At 38.9% G+C, this 10,577-nt stretch overlaps 1 protein-coding gene across 2 annotated transcripts; it reads left to right on the top strand.

Annotated features, from left to right (window-relative positions):
- The first annotated feature begins 265 nt into the window (after positions 1-265).
- LOC119885093 (protein C19orf12 homolog) lies at positions 266-7,807 on the top strand. 2 transcript variants are annotated; one of them, XM_038695335.1, is made up of 3 exons: positions 266-451; positions 3,618-3,792; positions 7,094-7,807. In XM_038695335.1, exons 2-3 carry the CDS (start codon positions 3,633-3,635, stop codon positions 7,357-7,359), a joined length of 426 nt encoding a protein of 141 aa, XP_038551263.1. In that variant the 5' UTR covers positions 266-451; positions 3,618-3,632; the 3' UTR covers positions 7,360-7,807. The 2 variants fall into 2 exon arrangements, with proteins under 2 accessions (XP_038551263.1, XP_038551262.1); XM_038695334.1 differs by having other exon boundaries at positions 273-451; positions 3,585-3,792.
- The last annotated feature ends 2,770 nt before the right edge of the window (positions 7,808-10,577 follow it).

Raw genomic sequence — 10,577 nt, forward strand, 5'->3', positions numbered from 1 at the left:
TTATTATTAACATTATTTTATTATTATATTAGATATTACATTGTTAGTGTAGCCTACAGTAGAGTTGTGGTCACAGTATTTGCTTTTATTTTCTATAATTTTTTTATGTGCAAATATATCTTGGTAAGTTAAAACCTACAATAAACCCGATTCTGAGCTTTTTGTTTTGCGGGATGAAGCCTGGCTGTTATAATAATCAGAGAAATGCAGGCGGCCTCTGTGCTGGGGGTGTTGCGCAATACAGCAAGAACGCATCGTCTCAAACCGCCAGCAGCGTTTTTTGTGTGCTCGTGACAAGTTCATTCTTCCAAGAAGGACTAGCAAGAACGTTCCCCCCAAGAACACAAGTCCATTCTTTGCATTCTTGCTTTTGAGAAACACCCATATGTTTTGGGAAGAGGCGAATGTGTGCAGCACAAACTAGGCATCCGGGACAGGACCAGAACTGAAGGTAAGTTAACACTGAAAGGATTTTTAATGAAAAAAAGTTAATTATCGACGATAGGCTCGTGACCGCTGCCTTCTATCTCTTGCCTCAACTTAAAGGGAGACAAGACGGATCACTTGGCGCTTGAAGTCACACTTTGTTCGCTATTAAAATAGATATGAAACTTAGTGGAATTGTGTTGAATTTAAATCAAACCATCGTTGATTAAACCTACTGTCTTCACTGTCATTATGTCTCTTATTTGAAAAAACCCATAGACTTAAAGTAGTTTATTAGACCAGTGCTGGACCCCCAAGTTCACTGACAAACCTGTCCCACCAAACTCCATTCAGAAACCGGGTAAAAGCATTACATCATTTTAATACAAGTAAAAGTGAAACCAAGTTCCAGTTCCTTTAAAGAAGCTAAATAAATAAGAGCATAGGACTTGTATCAGCTTGGATGGTAATTTGTTTAATTGCAAATTTGTTTATAATTACAGTAACCTATCAACCAAGATGAGTCTATACATGTGTTTAATGAGTGGCCCTTTTAACTGGTGACTTTCAGCAGACATTCAAAAGCTGGACATAAAAAAATAATTAAATACGTTTTGCAGACAAATGCAGAGAAATAAGCTCCATCCACTGCTTAAAGCCAAGTCAATATTTTCTCAGATAACATACAACAGGGGTCGGCAATAGGCTGTCATCAACAGAAATGCAATATAAGATCCATGAATATGTTTTCAGTGTTGTATAAAGACATAAACCATCATGTTTTTATTACCTAAGGCCTGTGCCCTAGCCGCGGGTCCCCCTTCCATGGACAGTTTTGGTGTTTGATCCGCATCCATCAACCTACGGACGCTTTTGCAATTCCCCAGTATCTCCGGGCAGAGGACATTTAGGGGAATGACAACTCTTTTAATGTTTTTCAGAATTTTAGTAAAGCTCAGTTCAACTCCGAATTTTATTTTGTAGGTGAAACTAATAAAAGGAAGTGATAATGTGAGTAACTGTTGCTGCCATGACTGAGATATATTTCAGCAGCGCTATCAAAGCATTTATTTATTTATATTTTTTGCCACTATCAAAGAAAAAATCTAACCGTGGGCCAGATATTATTGTTGGCGGGCAGTTTTGGTAAGGGTCCATAATCACAGAGAGCATTAATGTGTTTCTCTTGTCAAGGTTTGTATAAGCTTTATTTTAATGTCCATCCGTCCATCCATCCATCGTCAACCGCTTATCCTGCGTAAAGGGTCGCGGGGGCTTTATCTAATGTGTGGTTTATTAAGGACTGGTGCAGATTCAGTGACAGTGTTTCACACTCTTGGCTTACATTTTCCATGTTGTCTGTCAGTGGCCAAGTCACAGTAACATATGGTTTTACTGACTAATTAAGTAAATACAATTTCTTAATAAATATAGGGGAGAGCGGGGTATGTTGTCACACTTTTCACACCATCTAATATTTACTGAGCACCATACATCACAATGGTACAAATGTCATACCAAATGAAAGAATGAAGTCTTGGGCAGAAGTTTTGTATTCATTACATCTTCATATCTTATCTCATTATGGAGCTGTAGACTGTTGAATAGAGAGTGTGCACTTGTGACAATTTCCCCCATCGGCAGGTTAAGTTGTCACACTGGATTATCAAACAGTTAGAACACTTAATTGTGAATATTGATTTCAATTTCAAATTGTAACCAGAACAAAAAGTAAAATCAATCAACAATCAAGCCTAGAGAATTTGGAAAAGAAATAATTTAATTCAAAACAAAAATGTTGGCAGAGCACACATTAAGTGGGACAACCTCTTTCTTTGAACTTTAAAATCAAATGTTCTCTGGAGGACAAATGGATCTATGGTAATTGAATGTAATGCTGCAGATAACTTGCTTAAATGTGTAACTTCTTAACTAAACAGATGTGGTGTTTAAACACGCTAATGCAACAATGTGCATTTTTGTACGACGTACATCTGTATCTGACTAATCAGACATGTGCCTGCTGCTTTTAACATTATGTCAGGCGGTGTCATTTCCTAGTCATTCTGTTGAAAATTTTCTTCCTTCCTTCAAAAACACAATTACAAATTAATTACAAGCTTATTTGTCTGCTACCCTTGTTGCCTAACTAAATTAATAACTGGTTCATGTAGTGTGTGTGTGTGTCTGTGTGTTTGTATCTACTAACAGACTACATGCCTACGATATAAGACCGTATATACTCTGTCATGAATTCAGTCTTGTCCAGTTACAGTGTGTAATATTCTATTTACAGTATCATTTAATACTTGTGTCAGAGGTAATTACACAATTTCACATAGTTTTTTGAGCATGTTCTATGTGTTTATTTGTACTGGGGCAAGTAATCACATGTGACAACTTGCCCCAAACTGACATGTGTGCTAATGTTGGCTAAATCTCAAAGTTAACTTAACATAGCACTTCAGCTGAAGTATCAAAAGACACGTTATTGTCTCCTCTACTTTGTGCAAAGTTATCATTTTGAACATTCATACCTAATAAGGTTGGAATACATAAAGTGTTAAGTGCAAATGTTTTACCTTTGAAGCAAAAAAATAATAAAATTGTGCTCACCTCTGATTAGAATGACCTTGACCACATGTGAACAGGAAGTTGAACATAGAAAAAGAAGTCACAAAAAATGGCTATTTGATTTTTGACATAGAGCCTCTAGTGTTGGAGTTATGAGCAGTGTGACAACTTACACACGAGATAACTTACCCCGCTCTCCCCAACCTAAAGAAACCTCATTTCTTGAGGCCACTCTCTGTTGTCTCAGAAGAGACACTTTAACGCTGACAATTATTTTATCTCACATTAACGCAGTTTTTATTATTATTATTATTTTGAAAGTCAGTTGCTCACTGGCTCTGAATACACATACAGTCAAACCAAGTTACAGGTGGGGTGGGATGTTGATCAGCCTGCAAATCACCCACCCAAACAAGCAGAGGGGAGGGAGGCTTCGGCAGACTACGCTGGATGCAGCGTGTGGGAGAAGTAGATAAACCGAGACAAGCGATCAAATGCCATAGTGAAGTGGATAGCTACACACTGCGTGCTGATTAGTACTGGGGAAGAGGTCAGTCTAAGGATGTGTCTTTGTTATTTTTTAGGTAACACAGCAGTGTTGATTGTCCTCTTGCCAGTGTCTGAATGCAGGGATGGCTCCAAGAATGGATGATGTCGTGCATCTGTGCTGTGAAATATCAGCTCACGATCAGATCAAGGTCGCGGTGAAAAACTCCACCAAAGGAGCCCTGGTGGCAGGAGGAACAGCCATGCTAGGCGCGCTGCTCATGGGACCTCTGGGGATTGCTGTTGGTAAGACAACAACTGATCCTGACCTCTGTAGCCCACACTGACTGGGGCCTTTGGGATTGTGAGATTTGTAGGATCTCATACCTTGGAGGAAAATTCAAAACTTCAACTAGGCTGTCATTCATAGATGAGACATTTTTGGAGATGGAATAACACAAAAGGAGTTATTTAAAGCGTGACCGATGCTTTGTTACAATACTTACCCACCACCTCTTCCTCCTTATTCACTGCTAGATTATTTATTGGCTTTGATCTGCTGTTTGCTGTTTTATATCATGTCAAATTCAAAATCTTTGGGAGTTTTACCTTTGGTCGTACACGACTATCAGTTTGGAGATGTTACCACGGGATCTGTGAACTTGTGTTTTTTAATCACTGTGTGACTGAGAATACCAGACATAGCCTCACTTCTAAAAAGACAAATACAACCTAAATTTCTCTCCAAAAATAAACATTTAAAAAAAACTGATTTTTTGGCCACTTGGGGGCAGAACAACAAACTTTATGCACAACATTGACACAGCTAGCAGGTACAGTTGAACATTAGCATTTATTTGAAGTCGTGTTTCTGGGCAGCAGACAGAGCTTTGAAGTCCAATATTCACTCTCCTTTTAGCTGCTTTTGTCTCCTCTAACTCCTGAGAGAAGGAGGCGACACCTCACATTACATGTAGTCATTTGATCCATTAATATAAAAATGTTGAAAATATTGATCATGGCATCTTCAACTTCTGATATGTAAAATCACGTCATGTTGAATAGGTCAACAATGTTTTAGTTTGTTTCTGAATACTTTCTGACCTAACTGGCCTTTAAACATTACTTAGAATACATTTGTTGGGGAGGATTTACACTGGTGGATTAATACACAGAAGGTGCTCAAGGGAGTGTTTGGGGCAGTGGTGTATGGAAAAAAATAAAGTGGTAATACAGGAACATGTCACCCAGTGTTATGGTGTGTCTCATGATGTTTCTGATAGCTTTTAGAGAACAGTGGGGCTGTGAAACGTTAGGAATAAGATAGATCAGCTAGTTGTCAAAAGTGAAAGATTGATCAATCAGGCCGATATCTGACATTTGAGATAATCTGCATCGACCGATACCTGCACTCACGAGGCCGATACATCATCCCGAATGACAGCAGATCCAATCTAAAACCATTGGCCAATAGGGATGCACCGCAATGAAAATTCTTGGCTGAAGCCGAATATAATGAAAAACTTTCCTGAATACCGAACAAGGTTTTTCACATTTTTTGCCAATGTTTTCACCATTGCATAAATTAAGTAGTCAAAATGTGCTTTTTACTCAGTGTTTCCCACAGGATGTGGAGAGACTTTGGTGGGTGGGCCTGAGGGTCCAGTAAAGTTAATTACTTGTGTCCATTTACTTTTAATGGTCACATGTAATATTTATGTATATTTTATACTTCATGTGAATATAATCCAATTAATCTTATTTCCATACTGTAAAGGCACCTTATTTTGAAAACCAGACGTTGTCACATGTGTATCCTCGCACTAAATTCATCAAGTCCGACCCTGTTTGATAAATAATGTTGTATGTGGTTCTGGTATTGCGTAACAAGAAGACTTCACCGCCTCTCTTCAGGTAGATGTCTCATCCTGCAGCACTTGTCTTTGTAAAGAGCGAAACTGACAGTTTCTAACGCTAACCTGCCTGTCAGCTCGCTCTGGTTTCACTGGATTTACCATAAAGGCTTGCATACCTGTGCTCTTCAAGTTTAGGTGTGGCTTTATTAATTGCATTCTCAGAAACGAGTGACAGAAACATTCAAAGAGGGTCAGACCGTTTGTTGCCTTTTCTAAGAAGTCAGCCACAGATGGAGTGGATGTGCTAGGAGACATTTCAGCAGAACAGTGTCTGCAAACGGCCATTTTTGCGTCTTTCTCAGACACTTTAAAATGCTTCCACATTGTTTGGTAAAATTTTTTCACTCATCCAGAATCAGAAGGAACTTCATTGCCAAGTAATGTTTTACACAAACAAGGTATTTGCTTTGGTGATAAGGTGCGACACGTAGACAAACATACAGTTGACATAAATATATGTAGAAAAATATAAATATGGAATAGACAATGCAAGTTATATAAGAATAATAAAAAGAATAGGGAAAAAGAATACAACTAATTGGAGAAAAAGAACAACGTGGCAGATATTTACATGTGCATTACTCCAGTTTGTGTTGCGACGAAAGAGAATATTGTGTACATAAATATATAAATTGACTATATAAAAATATAGAACAACAAAGATTAACAATCAACAATAAATATGTGTGATGTGGCAGGTTCGTGCATGATATGAAATGAAATAGTATTTACATGTGCAGAGACGTTTGTATTATTTGAAAGGGGGGAGTGTCAGTGGGGGACCCGGGCCTTGTTAATGAGGCTAGCTGCAGACGGGAAGAAGCTGTTTTTGTGGCGAGAGGTTTTGGTCCTGATGGACCGCAGCCTCCTGCCAGAGGGGAGAGTCTGAAACAGTTTGTGTCCGGGGTGGGAGGAGTCAGCTGCAATCTTTCCTGCTCGCCTCAGAGTCCTGGAGGCACGCAGGTCCTGAAGTGGTGGAAGATTGCAGCCAATCACCTTCTCTGCAGAGCGAATGATGCGCTGCAGCCTGCCCTTGTCCCTGGAAGTGGCTGCAGCGTACCAGATGGTGATGGAGGGGGTGAGGATGGACTCAATGATGGTGGTGTAGGTGCACTATCATTGTCTTTGGCAGGCTGAACTTCTTCAGCTGCCGCAGGAAGTACATCCTCTGCTGGGCCTTCTTGGTGATTCGGTGCATCCCTACTGGCCAGAGTTAAATATATAGTGTTAGACTGTAGAGAATAATGCAGCTGAATGACGTCACTTCTGACAAACTGTACCCCACTCTCCCTTAAACACCAGTCACCTTCTGAAATCTACAGCAGAACCCAATTTATGTTTGTTTTATTCATTAATAACAGTTCCTCGTAAAACAACCTGTTACTGGCTGAGACAACATGTATTAGATTGTACTCTGCATGGAATAATGGAATTATACTTGACTTTTCTTTGTTTTGATGTCAGCTCTCTAAACATCATCGGCCATACTACATGTTAGTAGGATCAAATTATTGTTGGTTTGGGTCTTTTTCATGGGATGAAAAATATCAGTCATCACCAGACTTATCCTTTATCCTTGAATTGTTTTCAGTTGTCGTTGCTTCAGATTTACTTCATACTAGTACATGCTTATATTCAATTTATACTCACACAGTAACTCTACCCCTCCACCCTCTCTGTGTCTGTATCAGGTGGAGTAGTAGGTGGTCTGTTGGGCTTCTGGATGACCAGCGGTCAGTTCAGGCCTCTGCCTCAGATCCTGAAGAAGTTGCCCCCTACCGAGCGAAAGAAGCTCTATAATGACATTGTGGCCGTCTTAGGCAACCTAATCTGGACGGACGCGGCCCAGCTCGTATCCCTCGTGATGGGCAACACCACTCTCCATCAGCAGGTCACTGCTGCGTTGCTGAACTACATCAAAAAGGAACTCAGAGCAGAGGTGTGTTATAAAGACTGAGTTAGGGTTACACATGGACTTTTCAGGGTGGTCAGGCCAGCCAAACACAGCCAGAGTCCTTTAGAACATATTTGTTTACCTTATTGGAAAAACTGTCAATAATGGATGTTAAACTTTCTGTGTGACTGTGCCAAATTGAGCAACACACCTTTACTATCTTCTCAGTGTTTATCCTAAAAATCAGTGTATAGTCGAATCAATAAAACCTAACACAAATCATTGCACAGTAACCATAGAAACCTCACTCAGTACTGAACTCAAATAATGTTTTGTACAACAGACTGACATCTACATCAACTTTCCTCTGCTTTCATAAACTGTGTAAAATATCCTGCTTGGAGAGTCAATTTCTCTGGATTGGAATAAAATCTCTTTATCCATCCTCTCTCAGGGTGTTTTTAATATACCTCTGCTTATGAATTACAAATAAAACAAACGTTTGAAGCTATTCTGCTTGTGACTGATTATTTGCTTATTAAAAGTTGTCAGGATTGTAAGAAGACATTTTGAAAAATACACATCTGTAAGAGAATTGCAGCAACAATTCAACTTCTCACAAGTGCTTAGTATATGACAAATTATATTTATTTAACAAATGAATCGAAGATCAGAAGTCCACCTACTAACTTTTATTGAAATATACTGTAGTCTTTTCTATGGAAGCCCATTACTGTCAGGAAAAGTTAGATGTTTTTCATAAAATAAAATCATGGCAAGTCATATTATGATTGAAATTAGGAGATGTCTTTAAAATTATAATAGTCTATAATTATAAGATTGTAAATATAAATTTTGACTATGAAAATGTGACTCTTCAATGTAAGAAAAAAGGCTGCATGTGTGCTTTCCAATAAGGTGCTCAGCCTAAAATATAAAGCAGTTCCTAGGTAGAAAAGGGGGTGCAGCATCAAAACAATCAGGGCCTGCTGAGCTTTACATTTTCTCTTATGTAACTGCCGGCAGGTTCCACTTACATTTTATTCCCCATTTGTTTTTGGATTGGTAAATTCTGATAAATGATCTTCAAACTATTTTCAACATTTCACTATATGTACTTGGTGAGGGAAACTGCATTTTACTCTTGTAGGTGACTAATTCAGAACTAGTAGAAGTAATCAGTGCTGAACTTATTTAAAAATAACTCACAAAGAATGCTAAAAACATACAACCTAGGATTACTATTAAGTACGTGTTTTACACGTCATCAAACTATGCTTTTATTTCTTGATAAATTCCATCAGAATGTGATATATTGCATGACATAATACATAATCACACTCAGAAGGAAACTTTAGCTTGGCTCATCAGAGGATTTATTCACTATAGTGTGTACAAAAGATATTCTTTTGTGATTACGTCCACCCAAGTTGGAAATCACTGCGACCAATTCTATTTGTAATAGTGTACCGAGCACCTGGTCCGTACTCTGAATTCCTATCTGAATTTGCAGAGTTTTTGTCAACTTTAGGCCCTCCGTAATGCCAGAGCAGCGTAGTACTCGTCATTAACAGAGACAACTAGGAACAACCCCAGGTTTCTTTTCAGCACTGTAGCCAGGCTGACAGAGAGTCATAGCTCTATTGAGCCAAGTATTCCCATAGCTCTCAATAATTACGACTTCTTGAGCTTCTTTATCAACAGGCTGTGTACCAGTTCAATTCAATTAAATTTTATTTATATAGCGCCAAATCACAACAACAGTTATCTCACAGCGCTTTTCATTCCCTCTGTACCACAGTACTTTAAAGTAGCTGTAATTAAACCTCTTCTGAAAAAGACCAACCTTGATCCACATGTTTTAGCAAACTATAGACCTATATCTAACCTTCCATTTCTCTCTAAAAGGAAGAGTCGCCAAAATAGCTGTGTGACTTTCTACATAGCAATAGTTTATTTGAGGATTTTCAGTCAGGATTTAGAGTTCATCATAGCACAGAGACAGCACTGGTGAAAATTACTAATGACCTCCTAACTGCATCAGACAAAGGACCTGTCTCTGTACTGGTTTTATTAGATCTTAGTGCTGCTTTTGATACCATTGACCATCAGATCCTGTTACAGAGACTGGAACATTTAATTGGCATTAAAGGAACCGCTCTAAGCTGGTTTAAGTCCTATTTCTCAGAGTTCCACAAGGATCTGTGCTCGGACCAATCCTCTTCACTTTACATATGCTTCGTTTAGGCAATAGTATTTCATTGTTATGCAGATGATACTCAGTTATATCTATCGATCGAGCCAGATGAAACTCATCAGTTAGCTAAACTTCAAATGTGCCTTCAAGATGTTAAAACCTGGATGACCTCTAATTTTCTAATGTTAAACTCAGATAAAACTGAAGTTATTGTTCTGGGGCCCAAGCACCTCCGTGACGCATTATCTAAAGATATAGTTTCCCTTGATGGCATCGCCCTGGCCTCCAGCACCACTGTGAGGAATCTCAGAGTTATCTTTGATCAGGACATGCCGTTTAAGTCTCACATCAAGCAAATTTCAAGGACTGCCTTTTTTCACCTTCGTAATATTGCAAAAAATCAGGAACATCCTGTCTAAAAATTATACAGAAAAACTAGTCCATGCATTTGTTACTTCTAGGCTGGATTACTGCAATTCCTTATTATCAGGCTCAAAAAAGTCCATTAAGACTGCAGCACGTGTTCTGACAGGAACCAGGAAAAGAGATCACATTTCTCCTGTTTTAGCTTCTCTGCATTGGCTTCCAGTAAAATCTAGAAGAGAATTTAAAATCCTTCTTCTCACCTACAGCTCTTAATGGTCAGGCACAATCTTATCATAGCTTATCAAGAGCTCATAGTACCTTACTACCCCACCAGAGCACTGCGCTCCCAGAATGCAGGGTTACTTGTGGTTCCTAGAGTCTCCAAAAGTAGAATGGGAGCCAGAGCATTCAGCTATCAAGCTCCTCTCCTGTGGAACCAGGTTCCACTTTGGGTTCAGGAGGCAGACACCATCTCCACATTTAAGAGTAGGCTTTAGACTTTCCTCTTTGATAAAGCTTATAACCATCCCTTAGTTGCTATAGGCCTAGACTGCCGGGGGATTTCTGTAAATATCATCAGAGTACGGTCTAGACCTGCTCTTTTATTAAAAGCGCTCTGAGGTAACTGTTGTTGTTATTTGGCGCTATATAAATAAAATTGAATTGAATTGAAAGATCAGGCTGAGATGCAGACCTTGAAGCACCTTTCAAATATTTT

This window comes from Micropterus salmoides, unplaced genomic scaffold (assembly GCF_014851395.1).
Source record: "Micropterus salmoides isolate LMB-PRFRI ecotype aquatic unplaced genomic scaffold, ASM1485139v1 Ms_hic_scaffold_392, whole genome shotgun sequence".
Classification (NCBI taxonomy): Eukaryota; Metazoa; Chordata; class Actinopteri; order Centrarchiformes; family Centrarchidae; genus Micropterus; species Micropterus salmoides.